Source organism: Mustela lutreola, chromosome 4 (assembly GCF_030435805.1).
Source record: "Mustela lutreola isolate mMusLut2 chromosome 4, mMusLut2.pri, whole genome shotgun sequence".
Lineage (NCBI taxonomy): Eukaryota > Metazoa > Chordata > Mammalia > Carnivora > Mustelidae > Mustela > Mustela lutreola.
This window is the reverse complement of record NC_081293.1, coordinates 33927294-33953970: the sequence shown is the minus strand read 5'-3', so window position 1 is coordinate 33953970 and position 26677 is coordinate 33927294. Positions and strand designations below refer to the sequence as shown.

At 35.7% G+C, this 26677-nt stretch overlaps 1 protein-coding gene across 8 annotated transcripts in view; it reads left to right on the top strand.

The window, feature by feature from the left end:
• EXOC6 (exocyst complex component 6) overlaps positions 1-26677 on the top strand; it is a 364257-nt gene that overhangs the window by 268662 nt on the left and 68918 nt on the right. For all 8 annotated transcript variants that reach the window (XM_059169437.1, XM_059169440.1, XM_059169439.1 and 5 more), the window contains one exon: positions 15865-16044. In XM_059169437.1, coding sequence (XP_059025420.1) covers positions 15865-16044 — 180 coding nt within the window. The remainder of the gene's footprint in view (positions 1-15864; positions 16045-26677) is intronic.

Below are 26677 nucleotides of genomic sequence, written 5' to 3'. Positions count from 1 at the left end.
AAACTACAGACTAATATCTCTCATGAACATAGATGGAAAAGTCCTCAACAAAATATTACCAAATTGAATCCAACTTATAAAAGGAATTCTTTATCATGACCAAGTGGGATTTTTCCCATATATGCAAGGCTAGTTCAGCATTTAAAAATCAGTTAATATATGAGTAAGTCACAGGAATAAAAGGTACAGTATAGGGAATATGGCCAGTGGTATTATAATTGCAATGGATGGTGGCGGGTGATAGCCACACATGTGGTGAACATAGCATAATGCATACACTTGTCGAATCACTATGTTATATGCCTGAAACTAATGTAATATTGTGTGTCAACTATACTTCAATTTAAAAATTGTTTAAAACCAGTTACTATGGGGTGCTTGGGTGTCTTGGTTGGATAAGCATCTGCTTTTAGCTCAGGTCATAATCCTCAGGGTCCTGGGATCGAGCCCCACATTGGGCTCTCTGCTCGGTGGAGAGCCTTCTTGTCCCTCTTCCTCCACCCCTCCCCCTCGCTTGTGCTTGTGCTTTCTCTCTTGCTCTCTCTCTATCTCGAATAAATAAATAAAATCTTCAAAAGTAATAAATAAAACCTGTTAATATATTCCATCACATCAACAAACTAAAGAAAATAACATGATCATATTAATTTATGCAAAAAAAGCATTTGACAAAATTCAACACCAGTTCATGAGAAAAGCTCTTTAGTAAACTAGGAAGAGAGAGGAACTTCCTTTACTTGATTAAGAATATATACAAAACTCCTACATCTACATACTTAATGGTGAGAAATTAGAAGCTTTCCCACTAAGGAACAAGTCAAAAATGTTCCCTCTCACCATTCCTTTTCAGCATCATAGTGGAAGTCCTACTTAGTTCAGTAAGACAAGAAAAGGAAATAATAGATGTACTGATTAGGAAGGAAGAAATAAAGTGATCTTTGTTTGCAGATGACATGATTGTCTATGTAGAAAATCCAAAAGAATAAAACAAAAACTCTTCTGGAATTTAATTACCAACTATAGCAAGGTTTCTTTTCTTTTCTTTTTGCTTTTTTTTTTTTTTTTTTTTTTTTGAGAGAGCACACAAACAGAGTGGAGGGGTACAGGGAGAAGGAGAAGCAAGTTCCACTGATCAAGGAGGCCGATGCAGGGCTTGATCCCAGGACCCAGGACCTGAGCTGAAGGCAGATGCTTAAAAGACTGAGTCACCCAGGTGCCCCTATGGTAAAGTTTCAAGATACAAGGTTAATGTACAAAAGTTAATAGCTTTCCTGTTGTTAACAGACTCAATAGCGACATGATGTCAGTTCTTCCCAACTTGAGCTTTATTTATTTGTTTGTTTAGTTAGTAAGTAAATGAACTCTACTCCTCATGTAGGGCTAGAACTCATGACCTTGAGGTTAGGAGTCACATGTTCTACCAACTGAGCCAGCCAGGTGCCCCCAACTTGAGCTTTAGATTCAAGGCATTCCTCATCACAGCCTCAGCAGTTATTTTATGGATATTGAGAAACTGATTGTAAAGTTTTGTGGAGAGGCAAAAACCCCAGAATAGGCAGCATGATAGTAAAAGAGAAGAACAAAGTTGGAGGACTAACACTACTTGACTTTAAGATTTATTATAAAGACAGTGTGTTACTGGCCAAAAAACAGACATAGAGATCAGTGGAACAAAATGGAGAGCCCAGTAGTAGATCCACATGAATGTACTCAATTGTTACTTGACAAAAGGGCAAGGACAATATATTAGAGCAAAGAGTCTTTTCCACAAATGGTGTTAGAACATCCTGCAAAGAAATGAATCTGGATACAGACCTTACACCATTCACAAAAATTTACTCAAAAATGGATCATAGATTTAATGTAAAATTACAAAACTCCTGGAAGTTAACATTGGAGAAAATCTGGATGACGTTTTAGGTGCCCCATCCATGAAAGAATTGACTAGCTGGATTTTATTAAAATTTAAAACTTATTTTCTGCGAAAGCCATTGTCAATAGAATGTAGGAGGACAAGTCACTGATTGGGGGAAAGTATTCTCAAAAGACATCACCAGATTAAAGACTGTTTTTCAAAATATGTATACAAAGAACTCTTTTAACAGTAAGAAAATGAACAATACAATTAAAAAATGGGGAAAAGACCTGAGTAGACACCTCATGAAAGAAAATATACAAATGGCAAGTATGCATATGAAAAGATGTTTTATATCATCTATTATTAGGGAATTGCAAATTAAATCAAGGACAATGGCTAACATCCAAAACCTTACCACCACCAGATACTAGCAAAGATGTGGAGGGACAGGAACTCTCATTCATTGCTGGTGGGAATGCGAAATGGTATAGCTACTTTAGAAGACAATTTGGCAATTCTTTATAAAACTAAACATATTCTTACCATACAGTCCAATAGTTACACTCCTTGTTAGTTTACCCAGATGAGTCAAAAACTTATGTCTACACAACCACCTGCACATGAATGTTTGTAGCAGCTTTCTTCCTAATTGCCAAAACTTAGAAGCAACCAAGATGTTCTTCAAATGAATGGATAAATAAACTTTGATATCTAGACAATGGAGTGGTATCCAGCACTAAAAAGCAGTGAGCTATCAAGCTGTGAAAAGACATGGAGGAACTTTACATGCTATATTACTAAGAGGAAAAAAAAAAAGGCAGCCTGAAAAGGCTGTGTATTATATGATTCAAAGGCAAAATCATGGAGACAGTGAAAGAATCAGTGGTTACCATAGTTTGGTGGTAGGGAGGATGAATAGGTGGCACACAGAGGATTTTTAGGTCAATGAAACTACCACGCATGACACTGTGATGGAGGATACATGTCATTATACGTTTGTCCATGCCCGTGGGCTGTACAGTATCAAAACTGAATCATAATGTGGACTATGGACTTTGGGTGATAATAATGTGTCCGTGTAAATTCATTGATTATAACAAATGTACCATTCTGGTGGGCCATTTAGATAGGGGAGGAGACTACAGATGTGGGGACAGAGGGTACAGGATATCTCTGTACCTTTCCCACAATTGTGCTGTGAATCTGAAACTGCTCAGAAAAAAGTTCTATTTAAATTGAAAAAAAAGTGAACTCATTCATGTAATTACAAGGTGAAGAAATAAAGCATTAATACCAATGTAGAAACCTTTGTCATTCCTATTCCTAGCTGCTCTCTTCTTCCTTTCAGTACTGACTTTTAACAGCATTGATTAATATTTTCTGTTTTTGAGTTCTATTTAAATGGAATCATGCAGAATGCATCTTTTTGTGTGTCTAACTTCTTCCACACAACACGATTTGGGATATTTCATTTGTGTTATTGCATCTAGCTATAATTTGTTTATTTTTAAGAAGTGTATCATTCCATTATAGAATTTACTACAACTTATTTATTGTGTGAACTATAATGCCAATTTTGACTCTTTAGAGACTTTTTTCCTTCCTTCCTGTTTATTAACTGCGTATGTGACCTCTGAATAACTGAAGTATTACAGTTTGAGTAAAATTTTGTATTAATTTTTATTAGTAAAGACATAAATTTATAAACTGGCATAATCATACATTTTAAACTAGTCAGGTATAAATAAAGTATTAGGAAGTCTTAGAATTTCTTATTTAAATTATGATTATTACATTATTTTACATATATAAAATTGATATATTACTGCTTCACTAGAACACTTGCAGTATTCTTGACTGATCAGGTGCATTTCAAATTCTGATTTTATGCTCTGTGTATAGTCTTTTGTGTTATCAGTGGATTGTGACAATTTCTTGTTTTATTTGTGCAACTTGATTGTCATTTGTGGGTTTTTTTTTTTTAAGATTTTATTTATTTATTTGACAGAGATCACAAGTAGGCAGAGAGGCAGGCAGAGAGAGAGAGAGAGAGGGAAGCAGGCTCCCTGCGGAGGAGAGAGCCCGATGCGGGGCTCCATCCCAGGACCCTGAGATCATGACCCGAGCCGAAGGCAGCAGCCCAACCCACTGAGCCACCCAGGCGCCCCTTGATTGTCATTTGTAAAGGTAGTGCATGTAGCATTTCTTTCTTTTATCACCCATTAACACCAGCTTCTTCTCTTATCTGCCCTCATTAGAGAGGGCTATATAAATCAGCTTCTAGCTGACATAATGACATAAAATCCTAAAAGGTAAATCAGAAAAAAACGAAAGCTTAAATATTTATTGAATAGGATGAAGAATTCAGTCAGTTATCCAGAAGAGTAAATAGTGGGGATGCTACTTCGCCAAAAGCATAAAAGCTAACAAAACCAAAAATGTTTTGCAGTTCTATAAGCAAAGGAGGAAGATCAACAAAATTCATAGACCACCTTAACTCCATTGATACATGACAGTGCTCTGGTTTGTTTTTCTGTAATTTATAATCAGTTAATCACTTAATTATAGTAAATGCTTCCTATATAAAAGTGGTGGGAAGCAGAAATAGAATGGGGAAGGAAATGGTTGAGGAGTACTTAAAAAAGCTATTTATATCAGATGATTTGGAAACCTGAAGACAGACAACCTGGATTACCTAAAAAGTGGCAGATGCTCCTACAAAGCCCCAAGCCATTCTTTAACACTTTGAGGTACTAAAGCCCCTGAAAACCAGAAAGGTAAAATGCAGCATCCACCTTTTGAAAAAGAAAAGGAGGTAATTTAGGTAAATTGAGCATTAGAAAATTATCCAATTTATAATGACCTATAACAATGCTAGATAATCTAGAAGCTAGATTTAAAAATTATTCTAGACTCTGAGACTAGCTGAAAACCTATAAGGCAGACCTTGGAGATACTGAGGGTTTGGTTCCAGACTACTGCCATAAAGCAAATATCAGTAAAACAAGTCAGGTGAATTGTTTGGTTTCTGTGCAGACAAGACTATACCAGAATTTAAGTGTGCAGTAGCATTATGTCTATAAAAGTGTACAAACCTTAATTAAAAGAGATTTTCTTGCTAAAAAATGCTAACCATCATCTAAGCTTTTAGCAAGGTGTAGTATTTGCTGGCAGAGGGTCTTGCCTCAGTGTTCATGGCTGCTGATAGATCAGGTGGTGGTTGCTGAATGTTGGGGTGTCTGGCAATTTCTTAAAATAAGAAAACAAGTTTGCTGCATTGAATGACTGTTCTTTTTGTGAATGATTTCTCTATAGCATGCAATGATATTTTAGCATTTCACCGACAGTCGAGCTTTTTTTTAAAAAAAGGAGTCAGTCCTCTCAAACCCTGCCTCTGCTTTATCAAGTTTATATATTTTAGGTACCAAATATGAAGATAGAATAACTTCCCCTGATTATCACACTGACATATAAAATATTTAAATAAAAAATAATTTCTAAAATGGGCTTTTTTTTCTGCCTCTGATTTTTTGCAGCTTTAGCACCATTTTTCTTGTCTCCTTTCCTGGAAAATCTGTAGTTATCTTAGACATATTTCTTTTCTACTGCCCCAATCACACTCCTTCCCCATTATAACTAAATCGTAGGGTTCTGTGTTTAGTCATGTCTACTTTTTCCTCCTTTGTCTACAGTGGCAGTAGTCAAAGTGGCTCATGAGTTAGATGGTATATGCTACTAGTATTTCTAGATCAAGATCATAGATTATTAGAGCATCATTTCTTGAAGTAGTGCAGGAAGAAAGTAGCTAGAGAGGATAGCGGATAGCTATGTCATTTTGACAGTCCCAACTTCATCTCTGGTTTAAATTTTTAAGGCTCAGAAAGAGGTCAAGAAATGTTTCCCTTGCTCCAAATGAGTATTGTGAAATGTTAACCTTTTTTTTTAGAATGTTGAATAAAATGTTTTAAATAAAATGCTTGTAATTAATTGGGGTTTTTAACAGGAAATTGAGAAGAACTGGCAGAAAAACCAACTCAAACTCCCTTAAACAATAGAGGGAAATTAATTAGCTAAATGTAACTGGAGGTCCAAGAATAGGGAAGATTCATATGAGGCTCATATGATTCATATGAGCCCACTGCTCAGCAGATGTCACGAAGGACCCAGTTTCTCTGCTTATGCAGCATTGGCCTTATTGTCAGGCTATACATGGTGCCCCTGCAGCTGTAGTCTCTCTCTTTCTGGTAACAAAATGGCTGCCTAGATACAGTTCCAGACCTTATATCCTCATGCCCATCGTCTTTATTATTTTTTTTAAAGATTTTATTTATTTATTTGACAAAGAGATAGAGAACACAAGTAGGCAGAACATCAGGCAGAGGGAGAGGGAGAAGCAGGCTCTCCACTGAGCAGGGAGCCCAACGCGAAGCCCGATCCCAGAACTCTGGGATGATTACCTAAGCCGAAAGCAGCCACTTAACTGACTGAGCCACCCAGGCGCCCCAGCCCTGTCGTCTTTAAAGGAAGAATGAGTGGGTCCCTCTACAAGATGCTATGGAACACCCGGTGGCTTAGAGTGTGATAATTACTAATTGACCTAAATTCATCAGGGTATATCCTTGAGGCTAGATATAGATTCAGTCCAATCTAGATCAGATGGAGCTCTAAAAGGGGGCAGAGTGATTTTCCAAAATATATTTGGGGACTGTTCAAGAAGGGGGAATAGATGAGAGAGAAATCATAGATATTTCCTAAAATGTTTAGTTATTATGACTTAACTTGTATGTAAATCACACATGCTCATGTTCCAGGAGGTCTAGGCTGGAGTTTGTGTATGTATCTGTTTTGGAAAATTCCTTAGGTAGCTCTGTTGCACACCTGTGGCTGAGAACCACTGATAATATGGTATATCATTTAATTCTTATATATTGAAATGAAAAAAAGAGTTCTCAAATTATGCTAGATTTCTACCTCCAGAGGGCGGTGTTTATTTAACAAGCAGAGGAAGAATTAATTGCTTTGTTTATAAGCTAAATCTTTAGAAAAATTAATGTAGGGGTTAATTGATATGTTCCTGACTTTCTGGTGATATCATAGGATTGAGAGTATTTTGGTTTCAACTATAGTAGCACTTAACTAGGAAGTACAAACTAATTTTCTTAACAGTCTCTAAATTATAATTAGAAATATATTTTAGAAATGTCTTATCAAACAATTTAGTGTATTCTTGTGTATAAATACAAGAAAAGCTACAGTGAAAACTTTTTGTTTCTTTCCTTTACTCTTATTCTTTAAAAATAAAATGTAATGAGTCAGTTCTTGTGGTTTATGTACATGTGTTTTAATGATTATAAATCAAGCAGAATCCTTAATGCTTAGCAAGGTTCTTTCAGGTGTTGAATTTAGAACATGTTCCTGCCTGGGATTACTGTCTAAAATTTTTCTTTCACACAGCACAGCCATCTACTGCTTTAGATTTCTTTGTTTGCTATTATGCCCTGTGGAAAGTATTTAAAAAAACTTTTAAAAATATAAATACCTCTACTCCAAATTACATATATCATGTTGAGAAAAGTTATCTTAATTTGGATAGTTTGTGGGAAAAGTGGAGGCTGCTTTTGGCATCATCTCAGAAAAATAGATTACAGCTGACCCTTCAACAATGTAGGGATTAGGGATGCTGACCTCCCCCAACACCCCTGCAGTTAAAAATCCATGTATGTAACTTTTTCTTTTTTTTTAAATAAGCTCTACACCCAATGTGGGGCTTGAATGCATGACCCCAAGATCAAAAGTCACATTCTCTACCGACTGAGCCAGTCAGGCCCCCCAAAAATCCATGTAACTTTTAACTTTCCCAAACTACTAATAGCCTACTGTTGTTGACAGGAAGCGTTAATGATAAGTCAGTTAACAATATTTGCATGCTTTATGTATTACATACTGTATTCTTACAATAAAGTAAGCTAGAGAAAACACTCAGAAAAATCATAAGAAAATACATTTACAGTACTGTATGTATATTTATTGAAAGGAATTTCATACATAAGGACCCATGAAGTTTAAACCTGTGTTGTTCAGTGATCAGCTGTAATTAGCAGAGCTCTAGATAATAACAACAGAAAATAATAAATTTGTGGTTTGTTTACTTTTCTTAGTTCCTTTTCAGAAGATCAGTCATTGAGTGACTCAGGCATTGAGTCACTTTATCCAGAAAGCATATAATAATAATAAATTTATTTCACTATGTATAAGATTATAAATATGATAATGTGGTTTCATCATCATATTCATAATTTTTCTTTCTTCAGATACATACAGTGTTTTTCCCTCAGGACTTCAGAATTTCTAGATATTTGGTTTCTCTCTCCATTTCAACTTTTGGTTAATGTTTTAATTGTCCCATATTGCTTTAAAAATCCAGGAAAATGTGAAATAATATCTCCTTTATTTTAATAAAATTCTATATAGTAAAAAGGGTAATTAAGTATATCACTGAGGAGTCTGGCTGGCTCAGTTAGAAGAGCATTCAACTCTTGATCTTGGGATTGTGAGTTCGAATTCCACGTTTACTTAAATAAATAAATACTCAATAAATATATAAACTTAAAAGGAAGTTTATCGTTCATTTTGGAGGTAGATTTAAATTTATTTTTTAAAGGCATGGCCATTTAAAAACTGATACATATATATAAAGTTTCACCAAGAACTTTAGCTCTGTGAGTTTGGAGGAGAGGAGTTTCTCGATACTGGATGTTAAAATTTTGTCAGGCATCTATTTCCCTTCCTGCCTATGTGAGAGACATCCCAGAAAAGCAAGAAAAGTCATACAGAGCAGTGTAGTACAGGTAGGTGTAGTAGAGGATAGGAGCAATCAGACTCCAAGTTGTCTTTGCCTTATGGTAGAAACAAAGTGTGCTGAGTATTATGGAATAACTATAGGGTTCTGAGTTTTAGGCTCCCCTATCTGGCTTCCTTTTGGAATGGCAGTCTAGCTGTAAATATTATAAATAAACATTTATATTGTTTTGAGAAATTGACATTTAAGTGGTATCAATAAAAGTGCGTTCTGGCATAGTTCTGTGGGCTCTAAACATTTACCATCTTGGATATGTGCTCCTAATGCTAGTAGGTTAAAGAGAGATATATATTACTGCTGTGGCTAATGCACATTAAATGTGACCCTCTTTTCCATTTCTTTACTGTTTCAATAAAAAAAATTCCTGTGAATGTTTAATACCCAATGTTTTTCTCCCTTACATGCAGATAATTACAGTAATTTAAGCTGGCTTGGGTTTTCAATCGGTAGCTGTTTCCATGCAGTTCACTCAGTAAGCATTTATTGAGCATTACTAGGTACCTGACACTAATGAGTGTAGGGAAACAACATTTTTTTTTTTTAAGATTTTATTTATTTATCAGAGAAAGAGAGAGAGAGCACAAGCAGAGGGAACAGCAGGTAGAGGGAGAAGCAGGTTCTCTGCTGAGCAGGGAGCCTGATATGGGACTTGATTCCAGGTCCCTGAGATCACGACCCAAGCTGAAGGCAGATGCTTAAAGGACTGAGCCACCCAGGCATCCCTACAACATTTTTTTTTTTAATACCTGCGCTGAAGCACCTTGTGTTGTGAGGAAACCAAGCCACACCAGAGGGAGAGGCTACCCAACCAGGTGTCAGTCACATAGTGAGGAAATCTCCACATGATTCCAACCCCCAGCTAATTGGTCTCATTCCCAGCCTTCAAGTTGTCACAGATGAAGTTTCAGATATAGTGGAGCAAAGTCATCTCCACAGTGCCCTGTCTGCACTTCTAACCACTAGAAACTTTAAGAATAATAAAATGTTAAAAAAAAAAAAGAATAAAATGTTATTTTAAGCCAGTAAGATTTGGGGGTTAATTTGTTACTCAGTAACTGGTTCGGCAAGTAATATAAAACTCCTTTCCAGCCCACATGGTCTCCTTTTTTCCTATACTTTTACTAGACACATACTCAGCACTGATTTTTTTTTTTAATATTTATTCATTCTTTGATTGTTTTATTTGCAGTAGTTTTCTTTTCTAGTTTATATATAAACTTCAAGATGGGAAATTAAAAAAAAAAATTTTAGCAAGTACTTATCTATTGCCTACCCTTTTGCAAGCAGTATTCTAGGTGAACAAAAACAGACACAAAATTTCCTGCCTTTTTTTTTTTTTTTTAAGATTTTATTTACTTGGTAGAGACACAGCAAGAGAGCAAACACAAGCAGGGGGAGTGGGAGGATGGAGAAGTAGGCTTTCTGCTCAGCAGGCTGGATCCCAGGACCCTAGGAACATTACCTGAGCCAAGGCAAAAACCAATGATAAGCCACCTAGGTGCCCCAGAACTTCCTGCTTTAATGGAACTTAGATGTCAGTGGATGTTTTGTACCTACATTACTCAGAGTACCAAATTTATAATGGCCAATAATGTGTTCTTGATAAATGCTAATGTTAAGCTTCTCAATCTTCAGGCTTTTCTGAGAAAATTTGCACTGCGTTAAAAATTTTAATAGGCACTAACGGCTTAAGTTGCTAGATCTTACTATTTTGAGTCAGAACTAATTTGCTACTCCTGTAGTTAGGAGAGCTTTAGTAAAATTTCGGGTGATGACATTAATATTAGCTTATCTTAAATTCCTGTTTTATTTAAAGTAGTGTTTATTTTTAATTTATTCTGTAGGTGAGGAGAGACACTGTGGAAAGTTTGTATTGCCTATGCCAAATTTGTGTTAGATCTCTGAGTGGGGAGAGAAGAAGAATCTTTCCTGATATTCCCATTCTAGCCCTGCTATGAAAACAGGCATCCAGAGGCACCTGGGTAGCTCAGTCGGTTAAGCGGCTACCTTTGGCTCTGGTCATGATCCCAGGCTTCTGGGATTGAGTCCTGCATCAGGCTTCCTGCTTAGCAGGGAGCCTGCATCTTTCTCTGCCTGCTGCTTCCCCTGCTTGTGCTCTCTCTCTCTCTCTCTCTCTCTCTGAGACAAATAAAATCTTTTTAAAAAATAAATAAATAAAATAGAAATAATGAAATCCTAGCACTGAAAGAACCTTCCTGGGGACTTCCATTTCCTTCATTCCAAGAAAAAAAAAAAAAGTAAGAAAGAAAACAGACATGCAAATGGAAAGATGACTACCAGTAGTTGATTTTCTTTCAGTCCAGTGTGGCAATGAGTAGCGAGTGGTTATACATTGTGAAAACTGGGGAGGGAGGCAAAAAGAATTAAAGTGTGAAAATGACACATTTTGATTGTTCACATTTACCTTCTTCTATACTGTTCTCCTGAAAATTTCTTAAGGCACACAAACCAAAATACCTCGTAAATGTTCCTGAGTATATTTTTTGAAATTCCAACTCAAATGACATCCTCTCCATCAAGACTTTTATCAAATAAGTAATAATTATTTCCTCCTTTGTTTACTCAGGATGCTTTGTTAAATCTCTACTTTAGCACTAGTTATATTTTGTTATACAGGTCCCTTATTATACTTAGAGGATATGTCCAATCCAACCCCAGTGGATGCTTAAAACCTCAGATAGTATCAAACCCTGTAGATACTGTTTTCTCCTATCTACTCATAGCTATGATAAAGTTCAACTTATAAATTAGGCACAGTGGAAGATTAATACCTAATAATAAGATAGAACAATTATAACAGTGTACTGCAATAAAAATGAATATAGTGAATATGTGAATGTGGTCTTTCTCTCTCAAGTACTTTGTTGTACTATATTCACCCTTCTTTTTGTGATGGTGTGAGATGATAAAATGCTGATGTGATGAGAGGGAGTAAGGTGAATAACGTAGATATTGTGATTAGACTGCTGTTGACCATCTGGTGATTTGTCAGAAGGAGGATCTTCTGCTTCTGGACCATGGTAGGTAATGGTTTCACTTACCTGCAGAAAGTGAAACCATACATAAGGAGGGACAACAGTATTGTATCTCTCCCTGGATTGTGATATCCTTGTCGGTAGGAGCAGTCTTACTCGTCTCAGTGTCTTATTATAGTGATCTTATTCATGAACATGATATAAAGTGTTTATTAGATTAAACTGTATTCAAATAGAGTATGTGACTACTAATGGTAGTAATACTGAAGTCTCTTCTTAGTCAAAAATCTAAATAGGTATTAGTTTTGTTGGAAATATTACATTGTCAACACCAACCTACCCCCAAATCAAATTAAATTTCACTCTCATGCTTTACTGTTCAGGGTGATTAAGTTGTTCACCTTCCTTAAGGTGTTTGTACAAAGTATTCCAGGGGCTTGTGCAGCCTCTCACCCCACCCCCCTAAAAAAACCCAAAACTTGAGAGAGACAGAGACTGTTCTAGTTTTAACTTTGAGATTGCTCCATAAGTTTATGTATGTGAGCCTTTAAGAGAAAAGGGTATCTTCTGATCCCCTTTAAGAGATCCCCTTAAGAGACATGGACATCTTTTGCCTTGGTTCTAAAGGCCACAATGCCTAGTCTGCAGTTCCCCAGTCTCCCTCATGGCATTCTATCAGAGTGCTGTTGTTTGAGAACCCACAACTACCATTTCTTCTTTTTCTGGTTTCTTAAGGTAAAAGTTCAGGTGATTGATTTGAGGTCTTTTTTTTTTTTTTAAAGATTTTATTTATTTATTTGACAGAGAGATCACAAGTAGAAAGGCAGGCAGAGAGAAAGAGAGAGAGAGAGAGAGAGAAGCAGGCTCCCTGCTGAGCAGAGAGCCTGATGCGGGACTCGATCCCAGGACCCTGAGATCATGACCTGAGCAAAAGGCAGCGGCTTAACCCACTGAGCCACCCAGGCGCCCCTGAGGTCTTTTTTCTTTTATAAAATAAGCGTGCATACTGTAAATTTTCTCTAAGTACTGCTTTCATTAAGTCTCATAAGTCTTGGTATTGTTTTTGTTTTACCTCAAAATATTTCCTCATTTTGATCTTGATTACTCCTTTGACCCATTGGTTATTTAATGGAATCTAATGTTCAATTTCCACATTTTTGTGAATTTCTCAGATATCCTAGTGTTTTTTCATCATTTTTATTTTATTTTATTTTATTTTTATTTTCAGTTAGCCAACATATAGTGCATCATTGGTTTTTGATGTAACGTTCAATGTTTTGTTAGTTGCATATAACACCTAGTGCTCCTCACAACACATACCCTCCTTAATATCTGTCACCTGGTTACCTCATCCCCCCACACCCCTCTCTTCTGTAATGTTACTGATTTCTAATTTCATTCTCCTGTGTTTGGAGTACATACTTTGTGATTTCAGTCCTTTTAAGGCTTTTTTATGGCCTAACATATGCCCTATTCTGGATAGCATCCCATGTTCACTTGGAAAATAATGTGTGCCCTGCTGTATTTGAGTGGGATATTCTGTGGATGTCTGTTAAGTCTAGTTTGTTTATATTGTTGATCAAATCTTTTTTTTTCTGCCTACTTAAGTCTGTTGAACCCCATAATAATTTTTTCATTTCATTTATTGTGCTTTTCAATTGCAGAGTTTCTTTTTTAAAAAATTTCTGTCTTTTTATTTATGTTCTATTTTTTGAGGCATTGCTGTACTTTCCTTTAGTTCTTTAGATGTGGTTTCCTGTAGTATTTGGACATATTTTAAATCGCTGATTTAAAGTTTTTGTCTTGGGACACTTGGGCGGCTTTGTTGGTTAAGCGTCCGAGTCTTGGTTTCAGCTCAGGTCATGATCCTCCCTGCTCAATGGGTAGTCAGTCTGCTTCCCCTCTCCCTCTGCCGGCCCTGGCCTCCCCTTCCTTCTCCCCACCCCACTCAAGCACACTCTCTCTCTCCCTCTCTCTCAAAAAAAAAAGAGAGAGAATAGGTTTTTTTTTTTTTTTTAAATTTTATTCATTTATTTGACAGAGAGCTAGAGAGCACAAGTAGGCAGAGCAGCAGGCAGAGAGAGAGGGAGAAGCAGGCTTTCAGCTGAGCGGGGAACCTGATGCAGGGCTCTATCCCAGGACCCGAGGATCATGACTTGAGCCAAAGGCAGCCACTTGAGCTACTCAGGCACCTCCAAAATGAATAAATCTTTAAAAAGAAATCTTTTGTCTTACAAGTCTGATGACTACCTCCTCAGTTAAGAGTTTCTGTTGATGTTTTTTTTTTTTTTTTTTTTTTTTGCCTGTATATGGGTCATAATTTCTTGTTACTTTGTGTGACTTACAAATTCTGTTGAAAATAAGACACTTAAATAATATATTATGATAATTCTGGAAATCGGATTCTCCTCTTTTCCCAAGGTGGTTTGTTTTTTTCCTGGTGGTTGATTGGTTGTGACTTTTCTGCATTAATTCTATAAAGTCTGTATTCTTTTTCCTCTGTGACCATGGAAGTCTTTGTTTGGTTAGCTTTGTGGTGAGCTAATGATTGGACACAGATTTTCTTAAAAGCCTGGAACCAATAAGTTCTGTGTGTTTCTGAAGAACTCTGTGTGTGTATTGGGGCATACTTTCAACACTCAGGCATTTGACAAGTCTGTTCTTGCCTTTACTTCCTGCTTACACAGGGCTTCAAGGTCAGTCATAGATGAGAGTTTAGAGCCTTATTCTGCTTCCAGACCGTGGTCTTTTCTGAGTTTGTGCACAACCCCACACAGGTACATACCCTTCTAGAGTCCCAGGAATATGTCAGAGCCTTTCAGAGGCTCTGGATATCTCTTTCCCCAGTTTTTCTTTTTACTTTTTAGTTAGCTAATTGTATGCCCTGTTAATGTACTGCCTTAGGCATTTGTGATGTTAAACAATTGCCTTCAGTTATTTTCAACAAATGTCCTCAGAGAAAAGACTTTTTGCACTGGACAGGCCCCATTTTAAATCGAATAAAGACATCCCTGTAAATGGGGTCTTCCAGGGAACCATTAGGTAGTTGAAATAATGATAATTCTCTGGGAATGTGTATTTTTTTATTTAATTTTTAAAAAATTCTTTTCAGTGTTCATGGGATGTGGTTTTGAAGGCGCTCCAACCCCGTTTGGCCCCATTTGATGACTGTCAGGCTGTTAGTTTTTACCACAGTTGTGGGATGTTGATTTTCAAGGATACTATAGATCTGGAACAGGGGAGGAAGAATGGAAATAAGGGCACATTAAAACCCTGCATCTCTTACCAAGATGCAGCTGTATTTTTTTTCTTGAATGAACACTGCTTAGATTGCAGCAAGTTTTGAATAAATTTTCAGAGTTCTGGAAAAGTTGATTTTGACAATTTTTGCTAGTTTTCTTGTTGCTTTTATGGAGGGAAGAATGTTTGGAGATCTTTACTCTGGTGTTTTGGCATCACTTCCATCCTTTCTTTGTTCCTCCTCTGAGAAGTTAACTATCTCTTTCTTTTCTTTTTTCCCTCTTTAACTTAAAACACCAGCAACTATTCCATTTCTTCTGTGACTACCCAACCTTATTTTTCTCAGTCAGTGGACAGGGGTGGTTTTCTGTGTTCTTGACAATTTCTGCTTTTTTTCACTTCTATTTCTCCTAAAAACTGTTAAAGCTCTGAGAACAATTCAGAATTAATAACTAAATTATCCTACCACATAAAAATGAAAAGGTGACATTGAGTTTAGGGAGAAAAAGTGGTGTCAGTCAAGTAGAATATTATCAGCCAAAAAACCAACAGTTTTCTTGGACTTCAAATAAATGACTAAGATAATAGACCATGGAAAAATATAAAATAAATCTTAGAATTTTAGATTTATTTATTTATTTGTTTGTTTATTTATTTATTTGCCAGCCGGAGATCACAAGTAGGCTGAGAGGCAGGCAGAGAGAGAGGAGGAAGCAGGCTCCCCGCTGAGCAGAGAGCCCAATGTGGGGCTCAATCCCAGGACCCCGGGATCATGACCTGAGCTGAAGGCAGAGGCCTTAACCCACTGAGCCACCCAGACACCCCAATAAATTTTAGAATTTTTAAAAAGCTTTTTCTGTTATTTGCTTCTATAACTATTTCTTGTTTTTTATTATTTTGTCCCTTGTCAGGATGCTCGACATGCAGCAGAAGGAGAAATATATACTAAGCTTAATCAAAAAATTGATGAATTTGTTCAGCTTGCTGATTATGACTGGACAATGTCTGAGCCAGATGGAAGAGCTAGTGGTTATTTAATGGATCTTATTAATTTTTTGAGAAGCATCTTTCAAGTGTTTACTCATTTGCCTGTAAGTATAAAAAAATTTCAAAATATTATAATTTTGCTTACTAAAGATATTTTAGAATTTAATCTTAGTTTGAGGTTTACTTGTTCAAACCAACTTCCTAGCTTGAATATTTTCTTTCCGTTCTTATAAATCCATTTGTGAAGACTTCTAACTTAGCTAGTTGTTTCAAGTTTTAATTTACTTTATTTTTAACCAAAATGACTACAACTCTGTTTCAAAACCAAAACAAAACCCTGAAATTCAATGTAGACTTAAACTGAAATAAACTCTAATACGAGTATTTCTCATAAAAGTCCATATAATCAATGACTTTTCCAGTTAGAAAGGCCAATAAAACTGGAACATTGTTCTCTCCTGATATATAATCATAGTGCATCTACATTTTTAAATAATCTGTTGATGAAACATTAAAAATATGTGTGTAAATAGCAGGGACATTTGCGTATGAATAGTCTGGAACACTGGATTCTTCAGATAAGGAATGCAGACTGAAGACATTATGTTGGGGTGAACATGTTTTCATTAGGTATATTCAAAAATAATAGAACTACAGTTAAAACATGAGTGGAGTAGTTTTTATACAAATAAAATAAGGAAAAATTTGTTGACCTTTTTGTTTCATAAGATGTAGCTGAACACAAGGGGAACAAAAGGGAAAAAGCAAACCTGGTTTAAAATAATAAAATGTAGAAAGAAAAGAAAAATAAGATGTAACTGAACAGAAAAAGAGAGTATTTAATCTCAAGCCTGTTTGACTGCCTCCAACCATCTCTCCTGTTTAAAAAAAAAGTTATTCTCCTCATATTTTTACTCTTTCTCCATCGTGAGTTGTTCCAAAGAGCCATTTAGAATAGTTGAAAGCAGGTGTTACTAAAAAATAAATAGAAGAATTTCCTAAAGAGATTTTAATAGTGGATCTGTGCCAAAGAACTTTTAGAAGCTTACCCAGGGATTATATTACATTCCTACTGCTGTCCTTGTGTTGAAAAGGGAATCTGTATATATGCTTAATTCTTATTTCAACTAATTTCTAAAGAAGTATTTCTCATACAGTAGGTATTAAATAATTGTTGAATTAATTTGAATTCATGTTGTCAGTATACATCTCCAGCCAAAAGCAATCTACAAGAATAAACGTATGTGTGTACACACACATACACACAGATATACACATACCGTATTTTTATGTTGTAGTATGTGTTTCACAGCTTGGCACAATGAGATGTATAGGAGTTTTGTGCATAATTTGGGTTAATTAAGAGATTTTATATGTTAGAAATGGCTAGGACAAATAAACCTCACTTCAAGAAGCTAAAGTCTGGGAGGAAATCCTGCTTTCTCATAAGGTGTTACTACAGTACACCTTATGAGAAAGACAGACTCCTGGCCTAGCTGGACCACTCATAATCTAGTAATGATATTTTGTTTAGTTTTAGGGGATTCTTCATAAGCCATTTTGGATTTTTATGTCATCTAACAAGAGTTTTTCTGTAAAGGAAATGAACTTTTATAAAATGCAGGCCAACAAATACAACAATAAATAATAGAGCATGATCAAATAAATAGAAAATTACAGTTCATAGCTAAGATAACAGAAAATGGACCTAACAACAGTATATTCTCATTCATGGAATAAACTAGAAACATATTTCCCAAGCAAAAATATTAAGTTATTAACTATAATAAGTTTTAGCCAGCATTGACAATTATGCTGTGGTTTAGTGTATTAATTCTCTGAACACTGAAATTGTATATTGGACTGTATTGTTTTCTTTTAAGCAAAGAGCAAAGACAGTATTATTAAATGCATTATTTTTCTAAGCAGTGTATGTTATGTAAGCTATCATTTTTATTTTAATGTTTTTTGTTGTCTCTTTTTAGAGAGGGAGAGCATGGGGGGTGGAGAGTGAAGGAGAGGGAGAATCCCGACATGGGACTTGATCTCACAACTCTGAGATCGTGGCCTGAGCCAAAATCACATTAACTGATATGAGCCACCCAATCACCCCTATTTCAGTGTTTTAAGCTGCAAGTAATTCCTTAGTTTCAGGTTACCTTTGGACCCAGATGGAGGGTGAGGCCAGTTCTAGACTCCTTCAATTCTCAAAGAAGCTTCAGGAGATTATTTATCACATATAGTCCCACGTCAGTCAGTTTAAGCAGAAGTAGCTATCCCACTTAGACATGAAGAGTTAGGTAGTGGCCATGTTCCCCATCTATCCTAGTTTTGACATTTTTCGGGGTAATGCAGTGAGTTAGCATCAGTGGGATTGGGGAACCAAAGGCCACTCTTCCAAATAGTGCAAGTATTGGTCATTAGTGCAAGTAGTTGTACACAGAAGTTGAATCTGTGGGATAAAACTGACTCTTTCACATCCCCCAACCCTAAAAAGTTCCTAAGACAGAACACATAGTTTAAAAGGTCCACTCTTGGGGCACCTGGGTGGCTCAGTAGGTTAAAGCCTCTGCCCTTGGCTCAGGTCATGGTCCCAGGGTCCTGGGATCGAGCCCCGCACCGGGATCTCTGCTCAGCAGGGAGCCTGCTCCCCCTCACCCCCCGCCTCTCTGCCTACATGTGATCTCTGTCTGTCAAATAAATAAATAAAATCTTTAAAAAAAAAAAAACTTTGTGAAAGATACTCACTTTATAAAGCATATTTAGGTGAATAATTGTAACTTGAGTGTCCTGCTTATAATGGCTAACAGATGCTAGTGAAGTCTGATTAATTAGTACATGAAGTAAATATTATTGCATCCCTAAATTAATATTCTTGAAATCAGCAGTTTTTACTCTTTCAGATGTGTAAGTAACCATTTTTTTCTAGTATTTTTTTTTCCTTTACAGTAGAAAATACAACTAAGTCTAGAAGATATAAAAATTACCTGTTAACTTGTTAAAGGGTAACCACTGTTAACATTTTGGCATGTATTTTCTTTCATATTTTCAAGTCATTTTCTTCTATACAATTATGAGACTTTTTAAGTCTAATTTAAACATAAGTTCTGTTTTTTTAAAAATAAAATTTTGTATTAGCTAGGAAACTTAAAACCAAAGATATTTTTTAAAGCATTAAATATTCACTCACCACTTATGCATATGTAAATAGAAGAGGTTGTTGAGCAATTTGAACATACCTATTTATTCTTCATGAAAACTGCCAAATGGAACTCTGTAACATTTTACTATGAATGTACTGTTTTAAGACCCAATACTGGTCTGCTTCTAGAAAGAACAATGAACATTTCCTTTCTTCATAAATAACAATAATTATATGGTTTTTGTTGTTGTTTTTTTTGTTTTTTATTTATTTTTTTTCATAAATAACAATAATTATATGTTTGTTTCAATAAAGGTATTTTACTGACTTATAACCACTAAAGGGTATGTACAAATGGTAATGACTCTAATTTCTTCATATGTGTATTTGCAAAGGAGACCCAGTTTATCCAAATTTTATACTAACAATTTTACAATTTTACAATTTTTCAATTTTACAATTGAAGTAAATAGAAGATCATATAATCATGATTCAGTTTGCTCATATTTCTTCCCTTCTCAGAACTCTATTTTATTTTTAGCGATAATGTAATTTTCTGTGCTTACATTTGCTGTTACTCTAGAGTTGTTAAAAAAAAAAACTAATCTTGTTTGTGTCAACTGTAAGCACCAACTTTTCTTCCAAGAAAGATGTTTTCCTTCACTTTTTTTAAAAAAAATTCATTTATTTGAGAGAGAGTGCAAGCAAGAGAGCAGCAGAGGGAGAGGGAGAAGCAGACCCAGTAGGGAACCCGATATGGGGCTCGATCCCGGACCCTGAGATCATGACCCAGGCTGAAGGCAGCCGTTTAACCGAGTCACCCAGGCACCCCTCCTTTGCTATCAAATATGCTTCACTTTTGGTTTTCTGCATGAAGAGAAGTCTTGTGATGAATAATTAAAAAAAAAAAGTACACGTGATTTTTAGGAATAATGAGTTTATCTTTGGCATCTTTATTACAGAATAGATGCCTAAAAAGATGTTTATTAAAAAGAGTGTCTACTGGGGTGCTTGGGTGGCTGAGTCTGTTAAGCATCTGTCTTCGGCTCAGGTTGTGATCTGGGGTCCTGGGATCAAGCCCTGTGGTGGTGGCGGGTGGCGGGCTCTAAGGAGGGAGTCTTCTTCTCCCTCTCCCTCAACCCCTCCTCCTGCTTGTGCTCATGCACATGCGTGCACTCTCGGGCACTGTCTCTCTCAAATAAATAAAATCTTTTTAAAAATCAAAGAACATCTATTAATACAATCATTTCTCTCCATATCTTTTACTCCAAGATTAGAGATGCCTTCCTACTGAGAGAAAATGGCTTTAAAATAGTGGTGGGAATTAGTATTAGAGCCTGTTATGCACATTTCTTCTCAGCTGTTCATTCATTGACATCACATTGGTAGCCATAGGTAGGAGTAAGTAGAACATGGCAATCAGCAAATCTTATGAATGAAGGCTTTTTCCCCAGAGAATGATTGTTAAACATTTACTAGCATAGCACTAAATATGGTACAGATTTTAAAATCACATTGCCAAAGAAAAATGATTTATTTTTGGCTAACTCAAGAAATAAATCTGAATATATGTACAATAAAAAATTATAGTAAAAATTAGTTTCAAAACAGGGAAATATCATTTGATCTTTAAATTCTGTATCTATTTCACTATCTAGTTCCTTTTAAGGTGTTGAAGGGTTTTACCTTTGGCTTAATTTTTTGCTTCCAGGCAAAAGTGTTTTATTGATGGCCTAATTTAGTATCCTTTGTAAATTCTTTATGCTTAGAGCCATAGTTTCCTTCCCTACTAAAAGTATCTGGTGACACCAGTCTTTAATTTGCATATATAATTTTGAAACATGCTTTCTTTAAGCGAGAAACAAATATATATCCAATAACAAATGAAGATACATGATTTGGTCAGAAGCAGACAGTATCTGACTTTAAAAGTCATTTTCTCCTTAGGGCACCTGGCTGGCTTATTATGTAGAGCATGTGACTCTTGATCTTGGGGTCATGAGTTCAAGTTCCACATTGGGCATAGAGTTTACCTTATAAAAAAAAATTTTTTTTCTCTCCTTAAACATTTTTTTTGAAGATGCAGCACTGTATTGAAATTTTAAGATTTGGGGTCTGGGCCTGATTCTTCCAATTAACCAGCTGTAAAAATAGACAAAAAATGCAAATTCTGAATTAATTTGTTAATGTCTGTTTTATTTCATAGAGCCTAAAATAAAGCTTATTTTATTTACTTTTATTCCATTACATAGAAATAAGTCAAATAGTCCAGAATAGTTTGGGATGGGAAGGAGCCCCTCTCCTTGCTCTTTCCTCACACCCACTTCCACTCTCCCAGACTGCTGTTTTTCATCATATGTTTTTATTTCTTCTGGTGGTTACCTTTTAAAAATTATTATTATTTTTATTAACATATAATGTATTATTTGCCCTAGGGGTACAGGTCTGTGAATTGTCAGACTTAACACTTTCACAGCATTCACCATATCAGATACCCTCCCCAATGTCCATAACCCAATCACCCTCTCCCTACCTCTCTTCCCCGTGGCAACCCTCAGTTTGTTTTGTGAGATTAAGAGTCTCTTATGGTTTGTCTCCCTCTCGATCCCATCTTGTTTCATTTTTTCCTTCCCTACCCCCCCAAACTCCCCACCCTGCCCCTCAAATTCCTATCAGAGAGATCGTACAGTAATTGTCTTTTCTGATTGACTTATTTCGCTCAGCATAATATCCTCTAGTTCCATCCATTTCATTGCAAATGGCAAGATTTCATTTATTTTGATGGCTGCTGCATAGTATTCCATTGTTTGTATATACCACATCTTCTTTATCTGTTCATTTGTTGGTGGACATCTAGGTTCTTTCCATAGTTTGGCTACTGTGGACATTGCTGCTAAAAACATGCAGGTGCACGTGCCCCTTTGGATCACTACATTTGTATATTTAAGGTAAATACCGTAGTGCAATTGCTGGGTCATAGGGTAGCTCTATTTTCAACTTTTTGAGGAACCTCCATGCTGTTTTCCAGAATGGCTACACCAGCTTGCATTCTGGTGGTTACCTTTAAAAATAGAGACTTGTGATTCCCTACTATGAAAGATAGGCATGCGTAGCAACATCTCCTTTCCCCTATTTCTCCCATTGATTGTTACATTATGTTTTATTCTATTTATTGTTTCTTTATATAAAATATTTATATTCCTATTTTCTTGTTCCTTCTACTTTAGTCAATATCCTAATTCTTTATAAGACAAAGATATGAGCTTCCCAACCTTTCACTTTATTAGTTCTTCATCTACTGTCTTTTGGCAACTACTGAGGTCTTTGTCTCTAATTCGTGCCAGTTGCTCTCTAGAATTGCTGTGTAGCTGTTAACCTGGCATTTTTCCTTCTCTGCTTTGTGGGTGGGTAACTGTTTCCTGGATTCTGCATGTTTTTATTGCTCCACTGGTTGGTTTTGCTAAACTTTCTTTTTTTTGCTAAACTTTTTTTGCAATAACTTCCTCCTATTTAAATCCTTACATACCATAGAGTGTCTCCTATCCTCATGTATGATAGTTTAGCTGGTTGTATAATTTTAGTTTGACTAGCTTTTTCTGTGATAATTTATATGGCATTCTCCATTGTATTTTGGCATTCAGGTTTTAGGATATGTTCTTTAATCCTTAATATTCTGAAATGTCGTAAAAATGTGAGCTTTTATTTAATTCACTTAACTCTTTACTCAGTGACCCCTTTAAAAATTATTGTGTCCTTATTCAGTGCAAGGAAATTCTATTATTTTTTAGATAATTTCTTTCCCTCCATTTCTTCTCCACTCTTTCCTGGACTCATTTTGTTAGATGTTTGAGTTCCCAGATTGATTCTTTATGTCTTTAATCCTTTCCTTCATTTCATACCTCTTATCTTTTTTTGTTCTATGTTTTGGGAGATTTTCCCAATTTTATTTTTTAGTCCTTCTGTAAAATACTTTAATTCTTAATTTCTTATTAACCATTTCTGTTTTTAAGTGTTCCTTTGTCATAGAGTACTGTTCCTTAAAAAAATAAAATGGATATATTACCTTTCACATCTTCCTGAATATTAGAGGGTTTTGGTTTTTTTTTTTTTTTTTTTTGGATAGGTATTTCCAGTTTCTTTAATTATCTGTGTTACCCTCAAATAGGTTTCTTTATTTTGCTCATTCTCTTTTGACAAAGAAGGCCTGGAGAATTGGTAGTAGTTTACTACTGTGTAAATACCCTGTTTTTTGGTACACTTTTCTCCTGAGTAGGAATTGAGTGGGAGTTTTTTAAGAACTGGGGGTCATTTTGCCTAGGATTCTTCCCCTTAGAGTGAGAAGGTATGGAGGTAACCATGAGATTATGGCCACCTCTCTTCAGGACCAACTTCATGTATGTGTGACCTTTGCAGTTACATGGAATCTTGAGTTTAGAAGGTTCCTGTATGTGATTTGGTGCTCAGTTGTTGTTTTCTTGGAATTCTTAATAATTTTTGAAAAAAAAGGCCCCACATTTACCTTTTGCACTGAACTCCATAAATTATGTAGTTTTCTCTGCCTCTTTTTCCATTATCACTACACCATGCCAGAATGAGCAGAATTCTTTCTCTCTCTCTCCCTTCTTCCCTCCCTCTTTCATTCTGCCTATAACCAGAAGCCTTCAGCTCTCCCCTAAGTGTTCTTTCATTATGGAATTGCCTTAACTTTCTAGTTAAGGGATCATTGACATAGTTGTTCAAGAAATCTTTAATCATCTTCCCTATTTTTCCATCGCATTTCTCATTTCTGTCCTCTTTCACACCTGCCATCTCTGGACCTCTGATACACAGCTGGCTCTCAGCTCCACTGTAGTTCCCTGTTAGCAAATAATGGGCAGTGTCTTTCTCTTCTCTGTTTCATGTGCTGTCTTCCAGAAATTATTTCCTCTGCTATTAAAAATTTATTCCTTTTTGCAATTCTGTGCTTTTTATTTCACTTGTATCTCAGGGTGAATGTGGAGAAAAAAATTAACTTAGTCTACCATCTTGATTCTGAACAACCTGCTTCCTTCTCTTTGAAGTAAAATGATTGGATTAGGTCATTTCTAAGGCCCTTATATATAATATTATGTTTCTCAGCATCATTATTTCATACAGATGTAAAGTCCCAACCTAACATAAATTTATTCTGGCACCTTATTTTCTCTTTTAGCCTTACCCTTTTATGTTCTTTATTCTTTGATTCAAACTTCTTTTTGAGTTACGTATATGCATTTACATGTCCTTTTACTTGACTAAAAATTGTAAAGGAGAATTTTAATAGCCAACTGTAGAATCAGAGGTTTTAATCACCCTCTCTTTCATGTGACACCAGAAAGAATAGTATGAAAAATAAATATTATAGTTTTTAAATCATGGCACAAGCAGCTTTAAATGTACTTTAGTGCTTATCTAGTGAAAACATAATCATAATATATGCTTACAAATTGGTTTTCCTTATTTGGATATTAATTTTAAAAATATATAACGGTAATGAATCACATTGATCTATCATACCATCATAAAAATGGTATGATGTGAACTATGATGAAAGCATACTAAGTCCTATGACTTGCATGGTGTTCATGTTACATGTTATTGCCTGACTTTTATTGGAAGTTAAATTTAGAGAGGACTTGTAGATTATCCGGAGTCTAATCTAGTCTTTCAGAAGAGAGAATTGTCTGGCTAACACAGTTGCCAGCCCCTGTTTACTAGGGTTAATTAAGATGATCAGGCTGGCTATTCCTCTATTCCTGACTGTGGGTTTTTGTTTTTTTTTTTAACTCATTGTGTGTTTGGTAAGAAGACAGCCTCCCACACAGAGGGGCATCAGTATGTTATACCAGATGTGCAGCTGCCACTAATAAATAAATTTAGAATTTTATTGATCTAATAATATAATATGGTTAAATTCATGTTTCAGATAGCTATCTTTTTCCTTTAAAAAATAGTGCTTAATGGGCGCCTGGGTGGCTCAGTGGGTTAAGCCGCTGCCTTCGGCTCAGGTCGTGATCTCAGAGTCCTGGGATCGAGTCCCGCATCGGGCTCTCTGCTCAGCGGAGAGCCTGCTTCCCTCTCTCTCTCTCTGCCTGCCTCTCCATCTACTTGTGATTTCTCTCTGTCAAATAAATAAATTAAATCTTTAAAAAAAAAATAGTGCTTAAATATTATATAGCTTATTATCAGAATTTGAAAAGTAAATTAGATAATTTTTTAAAAATTAAACAGTATTTTCAGGCTATTTTAGTTTAATTTTATTAATCTTTATTATTTTAAGGAATTAATATTTAATTAATCCCCAATATTTTAAAGGAGTAAGCTAGTACTATATATTTAGTATGGAACTTCAGCAGGAGCATATATGTATTTAAATTGAGACCAGTGATTTGGTTTTTTTTGCTTTGACCTGTTATTCACATTTTGGGAAGAGAATACATTTAAGTGATTAATTATAAGATAATTTAACATGTCATCTTTCTTTTAAGCTATTTTCTTTTAAGCTGTAGTGGCAGATTATGTGGAAACATAGTGGCTTATCCTTTCTAAGCATCTTCAGAATCATAACAGTTTTTTATTTGTAAAGAAATAGACACTTTAGGGGCATCTGGGTGGATTAGTCTTTAAGTATCTGCCTTTAAGCATCCTGTGTCCTGGGATTAAGCCCCACATTGGGCTTCCTGCTCCTTGGGAAGACTGCTTCTCCTTCTCCCACTCCCCCTGCTTATGTTCCCTCTCTCACTGTGTCTCTCTGTGTCAAATAAATAAATAAAATCTTAAAATAAAATAGACATTTTATTTATTTTTATATTAAAATCATTTGCTGGGGGGCGCACCTGGGTGGCTCAATCGTTTGTCTTCAGTTCAGGTCATGATCCCAGGTCCTGGGTTCAAGCCCCGCATCGGGCTCCCTGCTTGTCAGGAGGCCTTTTTCTCTCTCTCCCTCTCCCACTGCTTGTGTTCCCTCTCTCGCTATGTCTCTCTTTGTAAAAAAAAAATAAAATCTTAAAAAATAAAATCATTTGCGGGAAGAGATACTTATTAACAATTCCAATTCCAGTGCTTGGCTCTAGATCTAACTGAATTAAAATTTCCAGAGCTTAGAAATCTGTATTTTTGATTAAAACTTGAGAACAGCTGCTCTGTAGCAAAGAACCTATAAAAGAGTTGGTGTTTTCTAAATTTGCTGGCTCAGCAGACCTTTACTGACTGCAAAAGTTCTTGGTATTTTAAACTACTTGATTAAGTAGACAGTGTGGAGGAGGATTTATCTGATTGGTGTGGATGTAAAAAGTAACACATAAATCTCCAAAATAAAATGATGTTCACATGTATGTTATAAATGAATGACTTCAAATTATAGCAAACATACAGAGCCAGCTTGCTGTTTTATAGTGTATTTTGCTACTTTAAACAGTGCTTCTACTGCAGTGTTTATTTGATTGCCTGGCTGACTTCCTTCTCAAACTAAAAGCATTGATCATGTAGCCATGTCGGTAAGTAAATACAAGCCAAAGCTAGCATGTGAATCAGATAATAGTGAACTTCCCGCAGGCTTATTTTTCTCTGCTTATTTA